The sequence below is a fragment of the Phycodurus eques genome, chromosome 9 (assembly GCF_024500275.1).
Source record: "Phycodurus eques isolate BA_2022a chromosome 9, UOR_Pequ_1.1, whole genome shotgun sequence".
NCBI classification, from domain to species: domain Eukaryota; kingdom Metazoa; phylum Chordata; class Actinopteri; order Syngnathiformes; family Syngnathidae; genus Phycodurus; species Phycodurus eques.
In genome coordinates, this window is record NC_084533.1 from 4,533,417 (window position 1) to 4,561,263 (window position 27,847).

At 43.4% G+C, this 27,847-nt stretch overlaps 1 protein-coding gene across 1 annotated transcript in view; it reads left to right on the forward strand.

Annotated features, from left to right (window-relative positions):
• trappc11 (trafficking protein particle complex subunit 11) overlaps positions 1 to 27,847 on the forward strand; it is a 172,304-nt gene that overhangs the window by 26,612 nt on the left and 117,845 nt on the right. The window contains 4 exon segments of the mRNA XM_061685194.1: positions 7,390 to 7,489; positions 9,572 to 9,645; positions 9,712 to 9,808; positions 24,849 to 24,982. Of these exon segments, the coding sequence (XP_061541178.1) occupies positions 7,390 to 7,489; positions 9,572 to 9,645; positions 9,712 to 9,808; positions 24,849 to 24,982 (405 nt within the window).

Genomic DNA, 27,847 nt, shown 5'->3' on the forward strand with positions numbered 1-27,847 from the left:
AGATTCTCAGACCACGATCGTGGCTCCTGTGAAGCAAGACATCGGAGCCCAGTCTCCAGGTCCTGGTTCAGCCTCTCTGTTTGGCCGTTGGTGTCAGGGTGAAACCCAGATGACAGACTGACGGTAGCACCTATGAGATTGCAAAACCCCTTCCAAAATTCCTAAATGAATTGGGGACCCCTATCTAATACCACATTCTTGGGAAAACCATTGAACTTGAATACCTGGTGTATCATTAACTCAGCACTGACTTTAGCTGAGGGGAGTTTCGGGAGTGCAATGAAGTGTGCCATTTTAGAGAACCTGTCTACGACTGTGAGAAGTTTGGTATTTCCTTTCGAGGCCAGTAATCCCGTCACAAAGTCTACGCAGATGTCTGACCAAGGATGTTGTGGTATTGGCAGGGGTCGCAACTCCCCCGAAGGATCTTTACGAGAGGACTTGTTAGCAGCACATAGCTGCATAGAGTCTTGGCAATGCCTGGGTGACATACAGTCCGGTTAGTGTGAGCCCAGTGGATGACTCCTCTCCTTATGGTCGGAACCACTTAAAGCCTGTTTTCAGGGCTAAGCGTGTTCTTCAGAGCCTCCTTTACCGCAGTCTGAATGTCCCAAACAAAAGGAGAAACGAAACATGACTTGGGCAAAGTGGTTATAGGGTCGGACAAAGAATTCTCTGCGCAGAAAATGTGTGATAAAGCATCTGGCTTACCATTTTTAGAACCAGGTCGGTAGGATAACGTGAAATTGAATCTAGTGAAAAACAGAGCCCATCTAGCCTGTCTCCCATTTCATCTTTCAGCAGATTTAAGATATTCCAGGTTCTTGTGATCTGTCCATACTAAAAATGGAGTATGTGCCCACTCGAGCCTGTGCCTCCACTCTACCAAAGCCACCTTGACTGCCAGCAGGTCACGGTCACCAATGTGATAATTTCTCTCGGCTGGGGTCAGTTTTTTGGAGAGATAAGCACAAGGATGTAATTTACCATCCTTGAGACATTTCTGGGCATTACCGGCATTAGACGCATCAACTTCTACCACAAACTGCTGTTTGAGATCTGGCAAAGTGAGGATGGGAGCGGCGGTAAAGTTCGATTTAAGTTTCTGAAAAACTGCCTGACAAAGCGGGTTCCATACGAAAGGTCTGTGAGGCGAGATAAGATCCTGCAAAGGCGAGGCTATAGAACTGAAATTTCTAACCTTTGTACGTCTTTGCGTGACGTGGGAGTGGTCCAATTAGTCACGGCATCAACTTTGCAAGGGTCCATTTTGATTTCACCTGGAGCCAGCACGAACCCCAGAAAAGAAACTGACATCTAGTGGAACTCACATTTCTCAGTCTTGACATATAGTTCATTCTGCAGTAACTGCTGCAACACAGAGCGGACATGAATGATGTGAGTCTCCTTATCTGGGGAGAATATCAAAATATCATCCAAATATACAAAAACATACACATTCAACATGTCACGCAGGACATCATTGACAAAGTTCTGGAACACAGCTGGAGCGTGAGTCCAAAAGGCATCACCAAATACTGTAATGTCCCGTTGGTGTGTTGAATGCTGTTTTCCATTCATCCCCCTCCCTTATCCTGACTAAATGATGTGACTTTCTTAAATCGAGTTTGGTGAAAACCTTGGCTCCCTCCAGGAACTCAAAGGCGGTGGAGATAAGAGGAAGAGGGTACCTGTTTTTCACCGTTATGTCGTTGAGCCCCCAATAATCGAAACAGGGTCGCAGAGTCTTGTCCTTCTTGTCCACAAAGAAAAATTCGGCTCCTGCAGGGGATGAAGATGGGCGAATAATCCTGGCTGCCAGTGATTCATCCACATACTCCTTCATAGCCTTGTGTTCCGGCCCTGAAAGAGAGAATAACCTCCCTCGTGGGGGTGTGGTTCCAGGCAGCAAGTCAACAGCACAGTCATAAGTTCTGTGGAGTGGAAGGGATTTTGCCTTGGACTTTGAAAAAATTTCTTTAATGTCCTGGTAACAGGTGGGCACTTGAGATAAATCAGGATCCCCAGATGGGGTCTGTGGATTGTCATTTGAAACGTAGCCCTGAACATCACATGGAGGCTTGAAACAGTTGCTGCCCCATGACATAACCTGCCCAGAGGACCAGTCAATGTGGGGATTATGTAATTTCAACCATGGGTTCCCTAAAATAAGGTCATGATTCATGGCGTCAAAAACATGAAAACTAATGCGTTACGAGTGAGAATCAGGAAATGTCAATGTGAGTGTTTGGGTGGGGTGAGTGATCTTGCCCATAAAACTGCCGTCTGCAGCATAGGTGTTGCGGTGGCGTTTTATTTGAAAGGTTCTAAGGTGCATACGTCTAATGAGGAAGGAGTTGAGTAAGTTTGTGTCAGAACCAGAGTCAATTAATACACGTGTATGAATTTCTTGATCAGGAGAGCATAGTGTCACTTTAGGAAGAACCCGGGCAGGGTCTTCCTTAATTAAATTCAGACTCACCTCTCCAGTGCCCTTGCACCGTCAACCTTGACGTGACAGTTGCTCACGGAATGACCCAACTGCCCGCAGTAGAAGCACCGCCCTTCCCTCAGCCAGCGTTGACGTTCCACAGGGGAGAGACGGAACATGCCCAGTTGCATGGGTTCATCCGTTGTGACGCTAGCCAGTGGATTGAGACCGGAAACAGGGGATCTGCCTTGTTTTGGCTGGTCACCGTGGCTCGTCCTCCAAGTGCGCGGTGACTCAGCCCTCCGCCGAACTCCGTCCAGCTCGCGATCCAAAAGCCTCTTGTCGATCTTTACGGCGAGAGCGATGAGAGTGTCCAAGTCGGTCGGCAGGTCTAGAGGGAACAAATGATCATTGACGGCGGGGGATAGTCCTTGAAAAAATGTGTCGAGCAGTGCCCTATTATTCCACTGACTCTCAGCTGCTAGAATGCGAAACTCAATCGCGTAATCTGACACCCTGGACTTGCGTTGTTGTAAGGTGACAAGGGAGTAAGCTGCCTCACGATCTGGTGTGAAAAACTGAAAAATTTGCTCCATAGTCTATACGAAAAAAGCCTGTGATTGGCACATAGCGGAATTGCGGCTACATTCATCAGTAGCCCACGCCTCTGCACGACCGGTCAGTTGAGAAATGACAGAAGCGATTTTTGCCCGCTGGGTGGGGAAGGCAGCTCCCTGCAGCTCAAAGTGCCGTTCATAGTACCAGAATATCCTGAAAACCTCTCCGGTCGAGAGCTGCTGGCAGACAGCAGCGGAGGTGGCAGTGGCTGCATGCTGACAGCTTCACCTGGAAATGGTGGTACAATGGCGGCATCGGGTTCTGTGCCAGCTGGTTCCTTCTTCTAAAGCATATTCATTAGCACTTCAAACTGTGAGGCCACCTTGTCTCATCATATTGTATTGATGCGCCGACAGTCCATTTAGATGAAGGTGGAGAACAGCAAGCTGCTCATCCTGCTTCGAGATGCGTTGACCCTGCGCTTGAAGGGCTTTGCGCACCGGGTCTGAGTCTGCTGGATCCATGCTATGGCCAGTTCGTTCTGTCATGAACGGAACAGAGGATAGGACCCAAAATGCACGACTCGAAAACAAATGGACAGTTTCAAAAAGAGAGGTTTAATATACGGGCAGAGGTCGGTACACAGGCAGGCAATCCAAAAAAGGCAACAGTATCCAAAAACGTGAGGCAAAAAGGCGAGGTCAATACTCGGAACAGGGTCTAGTCTTACTGTGAGTCTGTGACGTGGAAACAAGGGATTCTGGAACGCGACGACAAGTTACAACGAACTGGCGACTAGAAAGAATGAGACACGAGGTTAAATGCAAGGGGTAATTAGGGTGAATGAGGCACAGGTGGTGAAAATGGAACACACACCCATGACACCAGCACGCCCGTGACCCTAGTGAGGATAAGCAGTACAGAAAATTGATTTTACTGTGAATCTGAAGTTTGTCTGCAACAAGCAGTAGCTAATTGAACAGGTAATTTATTTTATATTTTAAAAAGACAATGGAAACATGCATGTTCAGGTAAAAGCAAAGCATAACAAAAGGCATGCATTTTTTAACGTATTCTATGTATTTGTTTTTGATACTTTTTATAAAATGCTGTACTTAAATTAACGTAATAGCAGCATCAGTAACTTAATATCAGCATACATGGGGGTTTGGATTCAGGGACAAAAACAATGTGTGATATGAATAAGATTTTATTTGTTAACAAACGAGCAGAACTTCATTTTTAGTAACAATGTAGTTGTTTTCAAAAAATGCAGAACTGTACATAAAGTTATAACTAAATACTTTTTTTGGAACCTTTTCGAAATTATTTTAATGAATAACTTGTGGGTTTACAGTATGAGTCCTGTGACAGTATGAAATGGGATGCTGATCTGATGCTGTATTATATTTAATGGTGGACATCAGACTTAACAGTTGCATACATAGCCTTACTTTTTTCACAAAGATTATTTACATAACTTTATGACTTATAATTGTGGACAAAGGTGTTAACAGAGTTAAGTTATGTGTGGGGGGGAAACTTGCCATGCTCGGCGCTGCAGCTTTGGTTCGCTTCCTGTTATAGTCTTTTTGCAGCGTAATTTCATTGTGAGGCCTGCCACAAATACCTGTATCTGTGTGAAACTCCAAAGAGCGGCATGAGAGGGTCATGTTTAAGACTGCTACAACAAATAGATGGAATTGATAAAAATCAATGATTAAAAGTGTTGCAACAAATTTCATTATCAGTTCGTTGTGTCACGAGATTATAATGTCAGTCACCCACCGCGTTGCATCATGCACTCTGCTGTAAAATGCCACAGAAGAAGACCAGTGTGGCAGAAATAGAGCCATATGGATAAAGCTGAGCCAGTGTTTTATTTATTATTATTTTTTTAAAATGTTACTCTACCAAAAATAGCTTGGTCCAGACGCCAATGACTTGTGTTGTATTCGTTAGTTAACAATGCCGCCATCTCTCTCTCTCTTTCTTTCTTTCTCTTTCTTTCTTTCTTTCTGTCTTTCTGTCTTTCTGTCTGTCTTTCTTTCTTTCTTTCTTTCTTTCTGCTCTAAATCACCATAGATAATACCCATCAGCAAATGACCGCCATGTATATGGCCCACATTCAACATGGGCGCCACATAGGCATTTTGTAAAATCTGTGATCCGGAAATACATCAGTCCCATTCTCTTTGTGCATTCTGCCACAGCACCACTAAACAACAGTGGCCAATTCTGGAACTAACAGACTTTGTAAACAGCAATTTAAGTGACAAATGGAAACTATTTTTGGTCACATTGTTCAGTTCCGACGGTCCATTTTATCCGATATCCGTGAAATGGAGACTGTCTCACGGTTACGAATCACCCAGTTTATGAACAATTCGGGTTATGTCCAAAATGTTCATCAAAAAATTACCTCTAGCTAAGTATTATTTTCAGCTTGTGAACGGTCCTGGTATGGACAAACAGAAGGATCTATTTTGTGCTTTGACTCGTGCTGCATGATGATCGTTGACTCTGCATTTCTGTAAGATGAAAACTCGTTGTCTGATGGCGGTGTAGGGCGGTAATCTGTTTCGCATTTAGGCGGAATTTTCGCCTTTGCATCCTTTATTTTCCAATTGCAAATCTAATAGTGTTTGTGATTAACATGGTAAAATATAATCGATATAATTGTATTTTCATAAAAAAAATACTATTTACAGTATGTATGTTTTTTATTGAATTGTAGTGTATCTTTAATTAAGACAACGGACAGTTAATGTTGGCGTAATGACGTCAAAATAACTCCACGCAAGTTCCGCCCATACACACATTCAGCCAATCACAGACTGCTACCGGCAGCTGCCGCATTTATGAATAAAGACTGGAGTAGGTGCGATATTGTTACAATGAACCTTTTCTAAAATATGTAAACAAAGGGTTAAGCAATCAGAATGGCACCCAAGCTAAAGAGTGATACTGCTAAAGATAGTGTTAGGTAGCACTTGTCGTAGATGAGAGGAAAGATCTGTGCTGTGCTTCTTCTCGCATTGTGCGACGTCATTAACTGTCTGTAAACATTCCAAAAACACGCATGGTAGGTTAATTGAGGACTCTAAATCGTCCGCAGGTGTGAATGTGAGTGCGATTGGTTGTTTGTTTGTATGTGCCCTGCGATTGGCTGGCGACCAGTTCAGGGTGTCCCCTGCCTCTTACTTGAAGATAGCTAGGATAGACTCTAGGATGCCCGCGACCCTAGTGAGGATAAGCGGAATGGAAAATGAATGAATGACTAAAAAATTAGAAGGCGCACGCTCTTGCTGCTGATAGGATGAGTTTGGCAATCAAAAAAAATAAAAAATAAAAAGATCAAAGTGATCAAAAGAAATGTGCAGCAAATTGACTAGTAAAACAATTAATCTTTGAAATGACAATGTGACATTCCACTTTTAGATTTCTTATTCCGAACAGAAAAAGACAAGTTTCCCTGGGTTGGCTTGTTGTGCCAAAATCAACAAATGAAATAGAAAAGAAACACAAAAGAAAAAACACCCGAATCAGAATTTCCCCGTGTTATTATGGAAGAAGACTCTTAATTCAATGAGCTGTAGTCCTCCTCCCCTTTCCCTATTTAATTGAAGTTAGTTGAAGCAATAAACTATCATGTTTATTTAGTGTTTTATTTCTTTATAATAGTGTGTTTTCATTTCTGTATTGCGTTATATTTTTAACCAGACTGATAAAAAGGCAAGTATAACTTAATTTTGTGGCTGGAACGGATGAATTGCATTTCTGTTCATTTCATTGGGAAACATTACCGCAGTTTAAGAACGTGTCGGATTACCCACTGGGTCATGGAACGAATTACATTTGTAACCCAAGGTTTTCACTGTCCTTTATATAGGCCTAAATCAGCCTTACCTGGATTAAAAAAGGTAAAAGGTCCCCCCCACTGTTTTATGCAAAATATAAGTCATAAACATAAGACCTGGTCTAAGTTTGACACTCATAATCATAATAACTCATTATTCAAATACTTCTGGACCTAGATACACGTACTGCCAACAATGGTATAACCACTTGCACAATGCAATGAGAGAAAATGTTTTTGTGAGCGTAATTTGCAGTGTTGTAGAACTGCACTGCATCATACAGTAGCTGTTTCTAAAATGTTGTTTACCTCATAAAAGAGTCCGAATATTAGACACTTCTCTTTATGCAGCGGTGTAGTTGTCTGACACTATATTAGCTTAATATTAGCTTAATAACAGTTTATTTTATTCATTTATTTTCAAATTTATATTCACATTTTTTTTTAACATTTTGATCTCCTGTAATAGTATTTTAACAGATGTGCATATTTGTATTTTCAGTCAATGGTGTTTTGAAATTATGTTTGTCTGAATCTCTAGGTTGGAGAATGCCTTCTATGAACATGCTCAGACATACTATTACAATGAAATCCGTCGAGTTAAATCTCATAAGGAGTTTCTAAACAAGACAACACATCAGGTATGGAAAAAAGCCAGTAATTGGAAGCAACCCTTCAGTGAATATAAGAAGTCTACACACCGGCCAAGCTAGATCATTTAAAAAAAAAAAAATTCACCATTACTGTGACCTATAATATGTACAAATCAATTTATATATATATATATTTGCTATGCTCAGACTTACGAAATCACATCCAAACTCATGGTAAATGGGAAAAAGCACATACCTGCCCCCCTTTAAAGGTGCTCTGATTAACCCTAAATAAAGTTCAGATGTTCTTGTAGGCTGCGATTGGCTGGCAACCAGTTCAGGGTGTACCCCGCCTCCTGCCCAATGACAGCTAAGATAGGCCCAATGACAGCTGAGATAGGCTCCAGCACGCCCGCGACCCTAGTGAGGAGAAGTGGCTCAGAAAATGGATGGATGTTCTTTTAGGCTTTTTCTGACATTTTGCAGTCACATCCTACAGCACAAGCCATGATCCGCAGAGAGTTTCCACTACATCAGAGGGGTGTTATTGTTTAAAGGTATTAGTCAGGAGAAGCGTTCAAAATAATTTACAAGGCATTAAATATACCATGGAACACAGTGAAGATAGTCATTATCAATTTGAAAAAAATATGGCGCAACAGTTTTACTACCAAGAAATGACCATGTCTCCAAAAATTATGAAAAGATGACAAGAAAACTGGTCATGGAGCCTTCCAAAAGACCGACAGCAATATTGAAGGAGTGCAGGTACGTCATATTGCCAAAAGTATTTTTTCCCCTACCTTGTCTTGCATATGAATTTAAGTGATATTCCATTCTTGATACATGGGGTTTGATATGACGTGAGTAAACCTTTTACAGTGTTAACAGTGTCGATTCTTCTGGGAAGGCTTCCTACAAGGTTTAGGAGTTTGGGTACAGGAATTTTTAACCATTCCTGTTCCACTCTCTACCAGTGTACAAAGCAAATTCCATAAAGACAGGGATGAGAGAGTTTGGTGTGGAGGAAGACCTAACTTCAACCCGATAGAACCCTCTGAGATTAATTACAGTGGAGACTGAAGCCAGGCCTTCTTGTCCAACATCAGTGTGTGATCTCACAAATGCACTTCTGGAAGAATGGTTAAAAAAAAGAAGCTCCTAAACCTTGTTGAAAGCCTTGCCAGGTGAGTTGAAGGTGTTAACAATGCAAAGGGTTGACTGACACCTTATAAAACCTCATGGATTAAGAGTGGGATGTCCCTTAAATTCATATACGACTCAAGGCAGATAGTGAATACTTTTGGTAACATAGTGTATTTCTGCCTAGTACTGGCCGTTAACTCCATGTGACAGCAATTTCCCATCTTCTTCATATGTATGGGCAAAGGGATAGGGTGGCAAGACAGAAGCCTTATCTTACAAAGAAAAGAAAAGGAAATCATGGAAAAATACGTTATGGCCCGAAGAAATCAAGGATGACCTTTTTGGCCATTTGATACAAACACACCACTGTTCATCACCAAAACAATACCCACAGTGAAGCACGGTGGTGGCAACAACATGCTTCAGGGTTTGTTTGTTTTCAGCAGGAACCGAGGCCCTCGTCAAGGTGGAGGGAATTATGATCATTTGGAGATACCTTTGTGTTAGAACAAAAGCATCAGGCAATTACTAGGAAGCAAAAGAAAAGTAAGTAAAAGTCTGTGAGAGCAGCTAAACTTTGTTTCAGGTTAATCAGAAGCACTTTAAATGGTGGCAGGTTTGTGCTGACTCCCATTCAACATGAGTTTGAATGTGATTGAATGAATTCTGAACACAGCCACATCCCCAGTTAGGGATGCGCGCCTCCGTGCAGCCACATTATCTCAGTTGTTTGTTTTTACTTCTCCTCTTGAAAATATGTAGGTTTTTTTTCCCCAATTCAATTATACACTTTTTTGTCACATTAATGGTGGAAAAAAGTTTTAATTTATTTAATTTGGTAATTTTTTATATCTCAAAAACCTGGCATTTGAACAGGGATTTGGTGACTTGTATTCACTGTAAGTTTACATTTATAACCTTTACGTACTTAAAATAAACCACATGCTGTATTTTTTTTCAACATTTTTAACTTCCTGTTTCTAGTTGCTGTTTGTCCGACACCAGTTCAAAATCGCTTTCTTCAGTGAGCTGAAGCAAGACACCCAGAATGCTTTAAAGTAAGTTATTGGTCAGCAACAGAGTGATGGAGTGTGAGTAACCTTAGATTTTGTCTTTGGTCGCAGACACTACAGAACTGCCTACAGCCTGGTCCACGAGCTGAGAGCCCATGAGACAAATATGTTGGAGATCAAAACCTTGGCAGGATTCATTAACTACAAGGTCTGTATCTGTCTGGCAGATTTAAAAAAAAAACTGGTAACCTTAACACCTCTTCTGACATTCTTCCTTGAATCATCAACCTTATCGTGGTGGAGGGGTTTGTGTGTCCCAGTGATCCCAGAAGCTAAGTTGTCTGGAGCTTTATGCGCCTGGTAGGGTCACCCGTGGCAAACAGGTCCTAGGTAGAGACCAGACAAAGCACGGCTCAGAAGCCTACTATGATGAATAAAAATGTTTTCCCTTGCCCGGACGCAGGTCACCGAGGCCCCCCTCTGGAGCCAGGCCTGGAGGTGCGGCTCGAAGGCAAGCGCCTGGGCGGGCACAGTGCAAAAGGGTACCGTGGGTCACCCTTCCTATGGGGTCAGCACCTGTAGGAGGGGCCATTGGGGTTTGGTGCAGTGTGAGTTGGGCGGTGGCCTAAGTCCGGGATCTTGGCGATCCGATCCCCAGCTACAGAAGCCGGCTCGAGGGACATGGAACATCACATCTCTGGCAGGGAAGGAGCCCGAGCTGGTATGTGAGGACGAGAAGTCCCAACTAGATATCTTCGGGCAGGCTCTGAGAAGTCCCAACTAGATATCTTCGGGCAGGCTCTGGATGTTGTAGGGCTGTCCTGGTTAACACGCCTCTGCAACATCGCGTGGACATCGGGGACAGTGCCTCTGGACTGGCAGACTGGGGTGGTGGTCCCCCTTTTTAAGAAAGGGGACCGGAGGGTGTGTTCCAACTACAGGGCGATCACACTCCACAGCCTCCCTGGTAAGGTCTATTCAGGGGTGCTGGAGAGGAGGGTCTGTCAGGAAGTTGAATCTCAGATTCAGGAGGAACAGTGTTGTTTTCGTCCTGGCCGTGGAACAGTGGACCAGCTCTACACCCTTGGCAGGGTCCTCGAGGGTGCATGGGAGTTCGCCCAACCAGTCTACGTGTTTTGTGGACTTGGAGAAGGCGTTCGACCGTGTCCCTCTGGGGGTCCGTCCGGTGGTGGGTGTTTCGGGAGTATGGGGTACCGAACCCCCTGATACGGGCTGTTCGGTCCCTGTACATGGTGCGCATTTCCGGTGACGGCTGGACTCCGCCAAGGCTGCCTTTTGTCACCGATTCTGTTCATAACTTTTATGGACAGAATTTCTAGGCGCAGCCGAGGCATAGAGTTTGTCCGGTTTGGTGGCCTCAGTAATGAATCTCTGCTTTTTGCAGATGATGTGGTTCTTTTGGCTTCATCAAACCAGGACCTCCAACTCTCACTGGAGCAGTTCACAGCTGAGTGTGAAGCGACTGGGATGAGAATCATCACCTCCAAATCTGTGACCATGGTCCTCAGTCGGAAAAGGGTGGCATGCCCTCTCCAGGTCGGGGATGAGATCCTGCCCCAAGTGGAGGAGTTCAAGTATCTTGGAGTCTTGTTCACGAGTGAGGAAAGAATGGAACGGGAGATCGAAAGGCGGATCGGTGCAGCGTCTGCAGTGATGCAGACTTTGTATCGATCCGTTGTGGTAAAGAAGGAGGTAAGTCGAAAGGCGAAGCTCTCAATTTACCGGTCAATCTACGTTCCTCCCCACACCTATGGACACGAGCTGTGGGACAAGATCCTGGATACAAGCGGCCGAAATTAGTTTCCTCTGCAGGGTGTCTGGGCTCTCCCGTAGAGAGAGGGTGAGAAGCTCGGTCCACATCAAGAGGAGCCAGATGAGGTGGCTGGGGCATCTGATTCGGATGCCTCCCGGACGCCTCCCTGGTTAGGTGATGCGGGCACGTCCCACCGGGAGGAGACCCCGGGGACGACCCAGCACACGCTGGAGAGACTACGTCCTTCGGCTGGCCTGGGAACGCCTCTGGATCCCCCCAGAAGAGCTGGATGAAATGGTTGGGGAGAGGGAAGTCTGGGTGTCCCTGCTAAAGCTACTGCCCCCGCGACCCGACCTCGGATAAGCGGTAGAAAATGGATGGATGGATGTTTTTGTTTGTATTTGGGTTTCAGATCAAAAGATCAATATGAGACAAACGCTCTGAATTCCAGCTTTTATTTTATGTTATTTACATCTAGATGTGTTAAAGAACTCAGGACAGAGCACCTTTTGTTTGAAGTCACTCACTTTTCATGTGAGCAAAAGTATTGGTACAGACATTATTAAATTAACTTGGTGAATAAGATTTAATATTTGGTGGCATAACCCTTACTTCCAATAACTGCATCAAGCCTGCGACACATTGACGTCACCAGACTGTTGCATTCTTCATTTGAAATGCTTTTCCAGGCCTTAAGTGCAGCCTCTTTCAGTTCTTGTTTGTTTCTGGGGGTTTCTCCCTTCAGTCTCCTCTTCAGGAGGTAAAACACATGCTCTGTTGGGTTAAGGTCCGGTGATGCACTCGGCCAGTCTAAAACCTTCCATTCCCCCCCATGAAGTCCTTTGTTGTGCTGGCAATGTGTTTTTCTGAAATTTGCTAGACAAAATGGTTTTGTAGACTTCAGAATTCATTCTGCTGCTGCCATCATGAGCTACATCATCAATAAAGACAAGCAAGTGCGTTCCAGAAGCAGCCATGCAAGTCCAACATTACCTCCACCATGCTTCACAGAAGAGCTTGTGTGTTTTGGATCACAAGCAGTTCCTTTCTTTCTCCGTACTTTGGCCTCCCCATAACTTTGGTAGAGGTTTATCTTGGTCTCATCAGTCCAAAATCCAACCTGGCCTTCCAATTCTTTTTGCTGATGCGTGGTGTGCATCCTGTGGTATGGCCTGTATATTTCTTCTCGAGAAGTCTTCTTCTAACAGTGGACTGTGATACTTTCACCACTGCCCTGTGGAGGTTGGCAGTGATGTCACTGACTGTTGTCTTTAGGTGTTTCTTCACAGCTTTCACAATGTTTTTGTCATCAACTGCTGTTAATACCCTTGGCCGACCTGTTCAGTGTCTGTTACTCAGTACACCAGCAGATTTCTTTTCAGGACATTCCAAATTGTTATCTTGGCTATGCCCAATGTTTGTGTAATAGCTCTGATCGATTTTTTTTTCTATTCCCTAGCTTCAAAATGGTTTGCCTTTCTCCCATAGACAGCTTTCCGATCTTCGTTTGCTTTACAGCAAATGCAGTTTTCAAAGGTGAAACCAAAGCCAAAAACAAGCACTATCTAATGTTTCAGCAATCAATCTAAAATGGAAAACCTGAGCAACTAGAAACACCCATCAGTCACATGTTCCAATACTTTTGCTCAACAGAAAAGTGGGTGGGTTCAAACAAAAGGTGCTCTGTCCCGAGTTGTTTAACACATCTAGATGTAAATACCATGAAATAATAGCTGGAATTCAAAACTTTTGTCTCATATTCATCTTTTGATCTGAAACCTAAATGTCTTCTTCAGTATACCACAAAGACAAAGGAATTGACCTTGCCATTCCAATACTTTTGGAGGGGACTCTCAGTGCTGTGAGTTCAATGCTAACTTCCGTTAGCTCATCAATGGATATTTTTCATTCATTGTGTGTTAGCTTTGAGCAAATGATTTTTTTGAACAAAACCTAAGAAAGAAATGAAGGCTGTGATGTGTTTGGATATTTAATAGGTGTAATTATTTTATGTGAGTTTAGTTTTTCAGTTAATTTAAACTGGAGAGTCAGTAAACGATTTCAAGCAAGCAACATTCACTCTTACTCCTTGGAACTATGTTAGCACCTTAGCAACCTGTTGTTCTGATCATGTGGGATCTGCATGCCATCGGGCGCTGTTGGATAAAGGTGGGAGCGGAGCATGGAATAGACTGCTTGTATAAGTGTGGTAAAATCTGAGATTTTAGAGCCACTTCGATCCGATCCTCGTTTCTTTTACTGACATTTTACCAATTTCCGATCTCAATGAATCAGATCGGGACACATTTATTTTGTGTTTTGTAATATCCATCCTTCCATGTTCCGTACCACATATCCTCACTAGGGTCGTGGGCGAGCTGGAGTCTAGCCCAGCTGACTCAGGGTGAGAGGCGGGGTAAACCCTGAACTGGTTGCCAGCCAATCACAAGTTTTGTAATATAAGACTAGATAAGGTAAATTTGTTTGTTAATAAAGTTAGCCAGAGCTGCTAGGAATGCACAGTTATTAATGTCCTTTCACCATTCTTCCGGTCATATTGTTTTGCATGTTTTTGTTTTAATTCGTTATTTAAAAAAAGACGTAGTCTCTCCAGCGTGTGCTGGGTCATTCTGTTTTTATTTATGTTTAACACAACGTCCCAACTTCATTGGAATTGTGGTTGTAGATTTAAATGTGTTGAATGGTGCCAGCAGTATGCTAGATAGATGGAAACAATACTTTGAGGAGTTGATGAATGAGGAAAATCAGAGAGAAAGAAGAGTAAAAGAGGCCAGTGTGGTGGACCAGGAAATAGCAATGATTAGTCAGGGGGAAGTTAGAAAGGCACTAAAGAGGATGAAAAATGGAAAGGCAGTTGTTCCTGATGACATACCTGTGGAGGTATGGAAGCATCTAGGAGAGTTGGCTGTGGAGTTTTTTACCAACTTGTTCAACAGAATTCTAGCAGGTGAGAAGATGCTGGCGAAATGGAGGAAAAGTGTGCTGGTGCCCATTTTTAAGAACAAAGGTGATGTGCAGAGCTGTGGGAACTATAGAGGAATAAAGTTGTTGAGCCACACAATGAAGTGATGGGAAAGAGTCGTGGAGGCTAGACTCAAGACAGAAGTGAGTATTTGTGAGCAACAGTATGGTTTCATGAGTACCACAGATGCATTATTTACCTTGAAGGTGTTGATGGAGAAGTACAAAGAAGGTCAGAAGGAGCAACATTGTGTCTTTGTAGCTCGAGAGAAAGCCTATGACAGAGTACCCAGAGAGGAACTGTGATACTGCATGCGGAAGTCTGGAGTGCCAGAGATGTATGTTAGAATAGTGCAGTACATGTATGAGGGGAGGAGAATAGTGGTGAAGTGTGCTGTCGGTGTGACAGAGGAGTTTAATGGTGTAGGTGGGACTGCATCAGGGTTCAGTACTAAGCCCCTTCCTGTTTCCAGTGGTGATGCATAGGCTGACAGATGAGGTTAGACTGGAATCCCCGTGGACCATGATGTTCGCAGATGACATTGTGATCTGCAGTGAAAGCAAGGGAGCAGGTGGAGGAATAGTTATTAACGTGGAGGTATGCACTGGAATGGAGAGGAATTAAGATTAACCAAAGTAAAACAAAATATATGTGCATGAATGAGAGGAGTGCAAGGGGAAGAGTGAGGCTCCAGGGAGAAGAGAGAGCGAGGGTGGATGACTTTAAATACTTGGGGTCAACAGTCCAGAGCAATGGTGAGTCTGGTCAGAAAGTGAAGAAACGAGTCCAAACAGGTTGGAACTGGTGGCGGAAGGTGTCAGGTGTGTTATGTGACAGAAGAGTCTCTGCTAGGATGCAGGGCAAAGTTTATAAGACAATGGTGAGGCCAGCCATGGTGTATGTGTTTGAGACAGTGGCACTGAAGAGACAACGGGAAGCAGAGCTGGAGGTTGCAGAAATGAAGATGTTGAAGTTCTCTCTTGGAGTGACCAGGTTGGATAAAATTATAAATGAGCTCCTCGGAGGGACGGCCAAGGTTAGAGAGCTGACTGTTTTGACATGTCCAGAGGAGAGAGAGTGAGTTTATTGGTAGAAGGATGATGAGGATGGAGCAGCCAGGCAAGAGAGATAGAGGAAGACCAAAGAGAAGGTTGATCGATGTCGTGAGGGAAGACATAAGGGCAGCTGGTGGTAGAGAGGAGGACGCAGGAGATAGGCTCACATGGAAAAGGACGACACACTGTGGCGACCCCTAAAATGACGAGCCGAAAGGAAAAGAAGAAGAAGAACTGAACCAGTTCATTTATGGAACAGTGAACTGAACTTTGAATTAGTTCACATAGAAAATAAACTTGCCCAACACTGTCCATCAGTGTACACAAGAGTGTGGCAATCACGTCGTATTTTGCCGGCAAACATACATCTGAAAAATACTAGCGCCTCGTAAGTACAAACAGTGGCTCAAGTGGTTTATTAGCCAACAAAAGATAGTGTCCTCAACAATGGTAAAGGGTTGTTTAATTTTTTTTTTTTTACAGATTTATAGTTTGGCTTTCTATTCAGGGGACACTACTCCTGACTTTCGTGGTTACCTCCCCCCGCCCCCCCATAACTAAGAAAATACATATCACGCCTTGAGGCTGATCAACTGCCTCTGTTTTTGAGAATCTACACGTCATTTAATGTATCCTTCCGCCTTGTGTTATAGACATAATATAGCACCATACAGAACACACCACCAATTGAATTTACTTACCTGATCCTTCTTGCTGTTAGAGGCATGGTTGAGTGCCCATGCAATAGTAGTCCTTTTGTAGATTTCGGATAATGTTGCACCATTTTTTCTAAATCTACTGCCTTCTTATGTGTATCAACACAATTGTGCTTCCAACATTGTCATTTTTAGCCTGTAAAAACTTAGGCGAGTAATTTCTGCAATATTTAATTACATTTGCATATTGGTGACAAAGGGAACTGCATGTCATCTATGACACCCTCTTTGAACATAAAACAAAGTCATGTGTGGCTTTTGCCCAGTTTTCAACTTTTTTGAGCTTGGCATCTCGCAATTTGAGCTCCGACTGACTTTTGTCCAATCAGTGATCGTGTAGCTGTTTACCTCTGCATGCCACGCAGTTTTCTTTCCATACTCTCTTCATCAAGTTACAAGAAATAAACTGTTGAAAACGTGCAATGCGTTTTGTAGTGATGAAATTGAGGAATACACCGCTAAAGACCTCATTTTACATCGCATTTGGAGATGTGATACCGGAGATTTCCCACTCTGGGTCAAGAAAGGTAATGCCCCACCTGTTTCATGACAAATTATTTCATGATATAGCCCTTGTTGAATGTAACCTGTTGTGATCTTTTTACATGGACAACAGCTATAGCACCCCAAAAGTATGTTCAATCACTAAATTAATATTCTGAAAAATTGCCAATTTATTACACGGTCATAAAAAGTTAGGAACGCGTCGCAATGACCGCCCGTGTAGATCCAAGTCCAGCTTTGCATATCAAGACTACAAGCGGTGCCCATCCGCCTCTCACACAATGCCAATGGTCACACAGGGCCACCATGCGCTCAACAGAAATGCCTGTGTCATCCATAGGAACTCTCTTCAAACATCTTCGAGGCATTTGTGATGCAATCAATACAAAATTGAGCAGATGAAACCCATTTATAGATGCGGAAATGAATCTCCAAGCACTTACCTCGTGGGGTGACGTGGCTGTCTTCTTTCCTTAAGATGCATTTCAATGATTGAGAGGACGCAGGAGACATTTTATTACAAGTGTAATAAAATGTTTCACCATCACTATTTTCATTCGTTATTGTCAAAAAGAAAAACATTGCCACTTTCAATATAGGCAAGAATTACACAGCAGAATACATAGTAGTTCAATGAGGGAATGTAACAAATGTAAAATGTGAAAAACTAAATGTATCTGCAACATTTGCACAATCAACATTGTCCAAGATTATCGCACTACTCATCACTTTAAACTGCATACACTCCTTGAAGTCTTGGCGCCCTTTGCCCAATGGTCATTGGACCGGACTATTGCTATATTAGTCATTCGAACTGCTCTAAGTGCAAGAGGACTCTGCATCTTTTTGCACAATTGTCCAAAAAAATAATAATTTGTACCGGCATTACCAGATAACTAGCAACCCTTTATTGCTCAGAAAGTATTCTGTCAATTGACAATCTGCTGTCGCACTAGAGCAGCTCCAATTACCGGAGACAAATTCCTTGTGTGTTTTTTGGACATACTTGGCAAATAAAGATGATTATGATTCTGATGTCCTCGCTTTTTGTGCTTGACATGTCAGGCTGTGACAGGCTGATCTGTCCAAAATGTGGACGGGCCAAAATCTGGCTGAAAATCAAATATATCATTGGAAAGCAAGCCTAAAATGACTACCGAGTCTATTTTGGGGGTAATTTTTTCTGCAGACACCATTTGTAAGTCCAGAACTATGGAGTAAATGCCAGTATTCACAGGATTAGCTAGCATGCATACATACATACATACATACATACATACATACATGCATACTGTACAGATAGGCAGAGAGTATGTAGAAAGATAAATACTTTATAAATCCCATTGGGGAAATCCAGTCATCTTGCAGCTCACAGTCAAGTCTGGCCACGACAGGCACCGACTACCTTACGGCCAGAGCTCCGGTCGACCACCTCGGCAATAGAGGCGCGGAACATGGTCCACTCGGACTACATGTCCCCCGCCTCCCCCGGAACATGAGCAAAGTTCTGTCGGAGGTGGGAGTTGAAACTCCTTCTGACAGGGAATTCTGCCAGATGTTCCCCTCACAATAGATTTGGGCCTGCCACGTCTGACCGGCATCTTTGCCCACCATCGGAGCCAACTCACCACCATGTGGTGATCAGTTGACAGCTCCGCCTCTCTCTTCACCCGAGTGTCCAAGACATGTGGCAGCAAGTCCGATGACACGACCACAAAGTCGATCATCGAACTGCGACCTCGGGTGTCCTGGTGCCAAGTGCACGTGTGGACACCCTTATGCTTGAACATGGTGTTCGTTATGGACAATCCGTGACGAGCACAGAAGTCCAATAACAGAACACTGTTCGGGTTCTGATCGGGGGGGCCGTTCCTCCCAATCATGCCCTTCCAGGTCTCACTGTCATTGCCCACGTGAGCATTGAAGTCCCCCAGCAGAACCCCAGCAGAACGATTGAGCGCTCTCCAGCACCCATTCCAAGGACTCCAAAAAGCGTGGGTACTCTGAACTGCTGTTTGGTGGATAGGCACAAACAACAGTCAGGACCAGTCCCCCCACCCGAAGGCGGAGGGAGGCTAACCTCTCGTCCACCGGGGTGAACCCCAACGTAATAAGGGGGCAATAAGTATACCCACACCTGCTCGGAGCCTCTCACCGTGGGCAACTCCAGAGTGGAAGAGAGTCCAACCCCTCTCGAGAGGACTGGTACCAGAGCCCAAGCTGTGTGTGGAGGCGAGTCCGACTATATCTAGTCGGAACTTCTCGACCTCACACACAAGCTCAGGCTCCTTCCCTGCCAGAGAGGTGACATTCCACGTCCCTAGAGCCAGCTTCTGTAGCCGGGGATCGGATCGCCAAGGTCCCCGCATTCGGCCACCGCCCAGCTCACACTGCATCCGACCCCAATGACTCCTCCCACAGGTGGTGAGCCCATGGGAAGATAATAGTTTCCAAATAAAAAAATCCCCACTTAGTTCAAGATCGTCAAACAAATGTAAATATTCGACAAAGATAACCCAAGTAAACATAAAATTCATTTTTTAAATTGCTAGTTTTATTTATAAAGGGCCAATAAAAAAATCAAACCTACCTGCCCTTGTATGAAAAAGTAATTTAAATAATTGTTAAATTATTATTATCGCGGCATGAAACATGTCACTTCTGGCTCACAGCTGGCTCCTTGCGGCACAACTTGCAGTGGGTACGGAAAGTATTCAGACCCCCTTCAATTTTTCACTCTTTGTTATATTGCAGCCATTTGCTAAAATCATTTAAATTCATTTCCCGCTCATTAATGTACACACAGCAGCCCATATTGACAGAAAATAACTAAATTGTTGACATTTTTGCAGATTTATTAAAAACAAAAAACTGAAAATATTACACAGCCATAAGTATACAGACTCTTTGCTCAGTATTTAGTAGAAACACCCTTTTGAGATAATACAGCCATGAGTCTTTTTGGGAATGATGCAATGAGTTTTTCACACCTGGATTTGGGGATCCTTTGCCATTCCTCCTTGCAGATACTTCTCCAGTTCTGTCAGGTTGGATGGTGAACGTTGGTGGACAGCCATTTTCAGGTCTCTCCAGAGATGCTCAATTGGTTTTAAGCCAGGGCTCTGGCTGGGCCATTCAAGAACAGTCAAGGAGTTTTTCTGAAGCCACTTCATTATTTTAGCTGTGTGCTTTGGGTCATTGTCTTGTTGGAAGGTGAACCTTTGGCCCAGTCTGAGGTCCTGAGCACTCTGGAGAAGGTTATCATCCAGAATATCCCAGTACTTGGCCACATTCATCCTCACTTCAATTGCAGCCAATCATGCTGTCCCTGCAGCTCAAAAACAACCCCACAGCATGATGCTGCCACCGCCATGCTTCACTGTTGGAACTGTATTGGACAGGTGATGAGCAGTGCCTGGTTTTCTCCACACATACCGCTTAGAATTAAGGCCAAAAAGTTCTATCTTGGTCTCATCAGGCCAGAGAATCTTATTTATAACAAACTTGCAGTCCTTCATGTGTTTTTTTTTTAGCATGCTGGCTTTCATGTGTCTTGCACTGAGGACAGGCTTCCGTCAGGCCACTCTGCCATAATGCCCCGACTCTTGGAGAGCTGCAGTGATGGTTAACTTTCTCAAACTTTCTCCCATCTCCCGGCTGCATCTCTGGAGCTCAGCCACAGGGTTCTTTTTTACCTCTCTCACCAAGGCTCTTCTTCCCCGATTGCTCAGTTTGGCTGGACGGCCAGCTCTTGTACGAGTTCTGGTCATCCCAAACTGTCTTCCATTGAAGGATTATGGAGGCCACTGTGCTCTTAGGAACCTGAAGTGCAGCAGAAATTTGTTTGTAACCTTGGCCAGAGCTGTGCCTTGCCTCAATTCTGTCTCTGAGCTCTTCAGGCAGTTCCTTTGACCTCATGATTCTCATTTGCTCTGACATGTACTGTGAGCTGTAAGGTCTCATATAGACAGGTGTGTGGCTTTCCTTATCAAGTCCATTCAGTATAATCAAACACAGCTGGACTCCAAGGAAGGTGTAGAACCATCTCAAGGATGATCAGAAGAAATGGACAGCACCCGAGTTAAATATGAGTAGTTTGTAGTTCATTCATTCATTTATTCATTCATTCATTCATTTTCCGTACCGCTTATCCTCACATGTATTCAATTAAATATAGGTTGAACATGATTTGCAAATCAGAATCAGAATCATCTTTATTTGCCAAGTAAGTCCAAAACACAAGGAATTTGTCTCCGGTAGTTGGAGCCGCTCTAGTACGACAACAGACAGTCAATTTACAGTACACTTTGGAGACATAAAGACATTGACAAAAAAAAAAAAAAAAGTAGTCACTGAGCAGTAAAGGGTTGCTAGTTATCTGGTAATGCCTGGTAATTTATTATTATTATTTTTTTTCACAATTGTGCAAAAAACAAATGCAGAGTCCTCTAGCACTTAGAGCAGTTTGAATGACTAATATTGCAATAGTCCGGTGCAATGGCCATTGTGCAAAGGGCGCTGGGACTTCAAGGAGTGTATGCGGTTTAAAGTGACGAGTAGTGCGATAATCTGGAACAATGTTGGTTGTGCTAATGTTACAGATACTCCACAATCAGAGTGCAAATGGAGCAGATGCTACTCTGGCATGAGTGGCCAGTATATGCAAATAGTGCAGCATGGCGAGACAACTACAGTGAAGTGCACGAGTAATACATAATTGGCCCCACAGAAATGTGACAATGAACTCAAGTCAAAAAATTGCCACCATGTTGTAATGGAATTGTAGGTTAGGTGTTTAAGAAGTTGATCGGAAGAGGGAAGAAGCTGTTGGAATGTCTACTAGTTCTAGTTTGCATTGATCGGTAGCGCCTACCTGAGGGAAGGAGCTGGAAGAGCTGGTGACCAGGGTGCGGAGGGTCCGAGAGGATTTTGCACGCCCTTGTCTTAGTTCTGGCAGCATGCAAGTCCTCAATGGTGGGTAGGGGGGTACTGACAATCATTTCAGCAGTTTTGATTGTCCGTTGCAGTCGGAGTTTGTCCTTTTTTGTAGCAGCACCAAACCAGACTGTGATGGAAGAACACAGGACTGATTCGATGACCGCTGTGTAGAACTGTCTCAGCAGCTCCGGTGGCAGGCCGTGCTTTCTCAGAAGCATCAGGAAGTACATCCTCTGCTGGTCCTTTTTTGAGTACATCCTCTGCTGGTCCTTTTTCAGGTCCTGAGAGATTGTAATTCCCAGGAACTTGTAGGTCTCGACACAAGGCAGCTGGACAACGTGAGGGGCAGCTGTGGCGAAGGATGCCTCCTGAAGTCCACGATCATCTCTACAGTCTTGAACGTGTTCAGCTCCAGGTTGTGTCGGCCGCACCACAGCTCCAGCCGCTCCGCTTCCTGTCGATATGCAGACTCGTCACCGTCCTTGATGAGAGTGGTGTCATCTGCAAACATCAGGGGTTTGACAGTCGGGTTCGCTGAGGTGCAGTCGTTCGTGTAGAGAGAGAAGAGCAGCGTAGAGAGGACACAACCTTGTGGCATCCCAGTGCTAATGCTGCGTGTGGATGAGGTGGCCTCCCCCAGCCTGACCTGCTGTGTCCTGCCCGTCAGAAAGCTGTAAATCCACTGGCAGGTGGCAGGTGAGACGCTGAGCTGGAGAAGCTTGGATGAAAGGAGTTCAGGGATGATTGTGTTGAACGCTGAGCTGAAGTCTTCGAACAGGATCCTCGCGTAGGTCCCTGCACTCTCGAGGTGTTCTTGGATGAAGTGCAGTCCCATGTTGACTGCATCATCCGCAGACCTGTTCGCTTGGTAGGCAAACTGCAGGGGGTCCAGCAGGGGACCTGTGACACTCTTGAGGTGGTCCAGCACGAGACGTTCAAAGGACTTCATGACCACAGATGTCAAAGACAGGCCTGTAGTCATTCAGACCCGAGATTGCAGGTTTCTTGGGGACTGGAATGATGGTGGAGCGTTTGAAACAGGATGGAACTTCGCACAGTTCCAGAGATCTATTGAAGATCTGAGTGAAGACTGGAGCGAGCTGGTCCGCGCAGACTTTGAGGCAGGATGGGGACACATGGTCCAGGCCTGCCGCTTTGTTAATCTTTTGTTATTTGAAGATGTGTCTCATATCCTGTTCATGGATGGTTAACGCAGAAGTCAGAGGTGTGATTGTGGTCGGGGGTGCGGCCAGATGGGTGTGTGGTGTGAAACTGTCCTTTTCAAATCTGCAGTAGAAGGTATTCAAGTCGTTGGCTAGTGTGCTATTGTTCTCAGCTTGGGGGGATCGTCACTTGTAATTAGTCAGCGATTGGAATGCATGCCAGACTGATTTAGAGTTGTTTGCGCTAAACTGTTTTTCCAACTTTGCTGCATAGTTCCTCTTTGCAATGTTAATTTCTTTAGTCAGCTGGTTTCTAGCTCGATTATAGAGGGCCCTGTCCCCGCTCTGATATGCGTCCTCCTTAGCTTGGTGAAGCTGCTTAAGTTTAGCAGTGAACCACGGTTTGTTGTTGGTTTTTTTTTTTTGTTTTGTTGTGATTTTGTTGGTACACACACATCTTCACAGAAACTGATACAGGATGTAACAGTGTCACTGTCACTGTATTCTGTTTTTATTTATGTTTAACACAACGTCCCAACTTCATTGGAATTGGGGTTGTACAAACAGTATAAAAGATAGAGTAACAACTTTAATAAAAATCTGCAATATAACAGAACCGTGAAGCAAGAACTGCGATGTAAGGAAGGATTACTATATCCTTATTCTGTGATTATAGGTTGCAAGGACTCATTGCTCCAGAGCTGTGACTCAATTGTTTCCATGACATGTGCATCCTGGGTCTCACATAGTCTCAAGTGTATAATGATCTATGCATTATAGTAGATTCCAGACTTTTTATTACGTTATTAGTTATTTCGTTATTTCATATTTTAAAAAGTGCAGATTTATTACTTTATGGGCCGTTGTTTTGTTATGGGCTGCTATTACGTTATGGGCTTCGACAAAGGTCTTTTAGATGCAACTCTTGAAGCATTGCTCTATCACATACTAATTATTTCAGGTTTGAGATAATCTTACAGCATTTAACGTTGTTTGAGACACTTTATATTCCAAACTATCAACTTGGTAGTATTAGGACACATGTATATTCAATGTCTTTTTTAATGTTGGAACTTTGCCTAAAAAATTTTGTTTCCATCAAGGGGTTAAAAAAAGGTTACACATCACAACAACATGCAAGATGCCGATAGGTGAATAGACATTAAAATTAGACCAACGCGGTACAAGGTGATGTAACACAGTGGTAAATATGACCCTGTCCCAGCTCCTTTTATATCCAATCGTGACACCCACCTGTTCCCAATTAGCCTGTTCACCTGTGGGATGTTCCAAACAGGTGTTTGATGAGCATTCCTCAACTTTCTCACTTTTTTGCCACCTGTCCCAGCTTTTTTGGAACGTATTGCAGCCATAAAATTCTAAGTTAATGATTATTTGCTAAAAACAATAGTTTATCAGTTTGAACATTAAATATCTCGTCTTTGCAGTGTATTCAATTAAATATAGGTTGAGCATGATTTGCAAATCACACAACATCCCAACTTCATTGGAATTTAACACAACGTCCCAACTTCATTGGAATTGGGGTTGTAGTAAAGTCCCTCTGCATTTTTCGCCAAACTCCGCTGTAGGTTCGATTTAAAATTTCTCTAAAATTCCACTTCCTGCTGTGTACTGTGTTTTGTTTGAGTGCAAAAACTTGACCGCTGAAATCGAGAACTATTATCTCTATTAATGTAGCAAGCCTTCTAGATGTCACTTTTCCTAAAATTTACAAATATAAAAAGAGATGTGGTGCCCTATACGAGACAAAGATGCTTTTGATTGTAACCTCGTAATGTTCGGTGAAATACCATGGAAGTAGATGCAGACATCTACTTTCTGACTTTTTCTTTTTACAAATTAATTACGCTTTTATCCAAACCAATATACGCTGCAAAATAATAGTGACCGGAAGAACTGAACATTGCTTGATACTATGGTAGCAGTATGTCGTCGCTGCCTGCATTGGTTCTTGAACACAACAGATCAAATGTGACTACCGCAAGTAGGGATGGCTCATGACGGTCTAACATGAAAGAAACAGATTTGCCTGCCGATTGTGTTTTTAATGTGCTGCTGTGAAGCAAACGTTTTTTTTTCTTCTGTTTTTAGGTGTGCCGTCTCTGTTTCCAGCACAATACTCCACTTGATGCTATTTCCCAGTTCAGAAAGCACATTGATCTTTGTAAGAAGAAGATTGGTAGTGCTGAACTGGCTTTTGAGCATGCTGCATGGATGGCAAAACAGTGAGTTATACAGATACACACAAACATAAATGCACCATCATAATTTTAACATGAATGAATGGATAAATTATGAAAATGGATTCAGATCAGCTTAAACCATGAACAAGATAAAGATACAAAATGGATTGATGGATCTATGATGATGATAATTTTTTTCTAGATGGGACATATCTGTGGCAGCCAAGTCAAAATGTTAGTATATTAGCTTTCTTGTTAGGATTCAAAAGGGCCCAGTTTTTACTGAATGTTGTCTAGATAGTACACAGCACCAAAAACGTTCAAGAAACCAGTGGGACCCTTCGCTCTACACCCTCAGCAGGGTCCTGGAGGGTGCATGTGAGTTTGCCCATCCAGACTACATTTTCTTTGTGGACTTTGAGGCCTTCAACCGTGTCCCTCAGGGGTTCTTGTGGGAGATGCTCCGGGAGTACGGTGTACCGGACCCTGTACAAACAGTGTCAGTTTGGTCCGCATTGCCTGGAGTAAGTTGAATTTGTTTCCAGTGAGGGTTGGACGCTGCCCTTTGTCACCGATTTAGTTCATAACCTTTACATGCAGAATTTCGAAGCACAGCCAAGGCATTGGAGTCCGGGGACCTCAGTATTACGTCTCTGCTTTTTGCATATGATATGCTTCTTTTGGCTTCATCAAGCCTTGATTGTCAACTCTCCCTGGTGCATTCGTGCGAGCAATCAGGGAAGAAGAGCCTTGGTGAGAGCGGTAAAGAAGAACCCAAAGATCACTGTGGCTGAGCTCCAGAGATGCAGCCGGGAGTTTGAGTACATCAACCATCATTGCTTAAACCGGAAGCTTATTCGCTCAGCCAAGCTAGGAAACCGTTCGCGAACATGCATCGAGATAGCGTGTTCCCTCTTGATCACTGCTGGTGAAATAATAAACTTTAGCTTGCCAACAGCACCGCCGAGTGCTTTTTCCTGCTGGTTTTAAGCTTCATTGTGCGCTGATCTCCCACGAGTGCTCTGTTGCGAGTGACGTGCAATCTTGCGTCACACGTCGCCAAGCAACAGACCACCCCTCGAGAGCATGGTTAACTTATCCGCCTCAACCCACAATCGTGATAAAGTGCTCTTATTAATCTGAAAGCAATTGTGTTTTAAAGCTTTATGCCTAGTATTTTTAACCAGTTTTGCGATTTACGACGCAGCTTTTACAACAAGTGGTTCCAACGAGAGGTGCTGCATTTCTAACGCAGTAGCGCCACCTTCCGTTCGCAGTCATTCCCTACACAACACAACTTGATTTAAACACTGCCTCACGATAATAGTAAACAATTACTTAACGGTTTTGTTTCTGAAGGGGAGCTATTCATTAATTGCTTGTTTCATTTTTAATCATTTCGGGTTTTAATTAAAAATTTTTTTTTACAAAAAATAATAAAAATGTTTTGCTTTGAATTTTATAAAAACAAAACATTTAAAAACATTTTTGTTTTGAAATTATTTTTTAGTTTTTGGAAATGTTTTAAGATTTTTTTTTTTTTTTTAAATTTTCCTTTAAATCGTTTTTCTCTTTGTTTTTGTATTTGGCATCAGCCTTTATCGCCCACACCCATTGCTAGCCATACAAGCAATTCATTAATTCACAAGCCTAAGTACATTAAACTTTTTTAAACAAAGTTAAATCAAACTGAAGTGATTTAGCTGAAGTCCGAAATTGCGTTCACAAATTGAATTGACTTGCAGTGACTTGCCAACACACGGTCATATCAATTTACATCATCCATCCATCCATCCATCTTCTGAGCCGCTTCTCCTCACTAGGGTCGCGGGCGTGCTGGAGCCCATCCCAGCTTCCATCGGGCAGGAGGAGGGGTACAATCGCAGGGCACATAGAAACAAACAACCATTCGCACTCACAGTCATGCCTACGGGCAATTTAGAGTCTTTAATTAATGCATGTTTTTGGGATGTGGGAGGAAACCGGAGTGCCCGGAGAAAACCCACGCAGGCACGGGGAGAACATGCAAACTCCACACAGGCGGGGCCGGGGATTGAACCCGGGTCCTCAGAACTGTGAGGCTGACGCTCTAGCCAGTCGTGCCGCCCAATTTACATCATATCAATTTAAATCATAACTAAATTTATTTATCAAAGATAAATTGGTTAAATTAGTTTAAAATTTAGTTAACAAGCAGATTCGTTTCACTCCACCAAGTCCCCTTCGCAACTATTTTAAATCAATTAAATTGCCAACTTTCACGCAGCAATTTGAATTTGATCAAATAAATTTTGTGCGCATAACTTGATGCCGTCAACACTTTTGCTCTATTCGATAACTGCTTCTACGCACATTCTCGAACACATTTAAAGTTACGTGATAAACCCTCACACCATAATTTGCGAACCCTATTTGTTTAACAATTAATTACACTACTTATATTGTGACTCTATTCCAAATTAGACACACCGCTCAAACGATCTTACATTACAAACAATTCAGGTGCGTACCGCATACAGGTACTGCACACGCAACACAATCATGGTGGAACTTTCAGCAAGTCCCAGTCAATACGACAATCTTGACACACTGGAAGAGCTCGTCAGTAACTTAACTAGGGACCTTATTCCGGGCTGTGCAGAATCTGTCAAAAATGCTGGCCTTTTAGCCCTCAATGACAACATTGAACAACTTATGAGTGACACCGAGCAAAAACATGCAAAAGATAAAAATATCGCTCGAATGCTGGGTTGCGTGGTGAACTTGGTGTCCCAACTCAAATGGAGCGACCGAGAGGGACACTCTAGTGAAGCGCAGACTGGGAGCAGAACAGCATAAACAAGTCCAGTTAACTGCACAATTGACAGACACCACCGCACGTTTAAACTTGGCTGAAGCCTGCCTTCT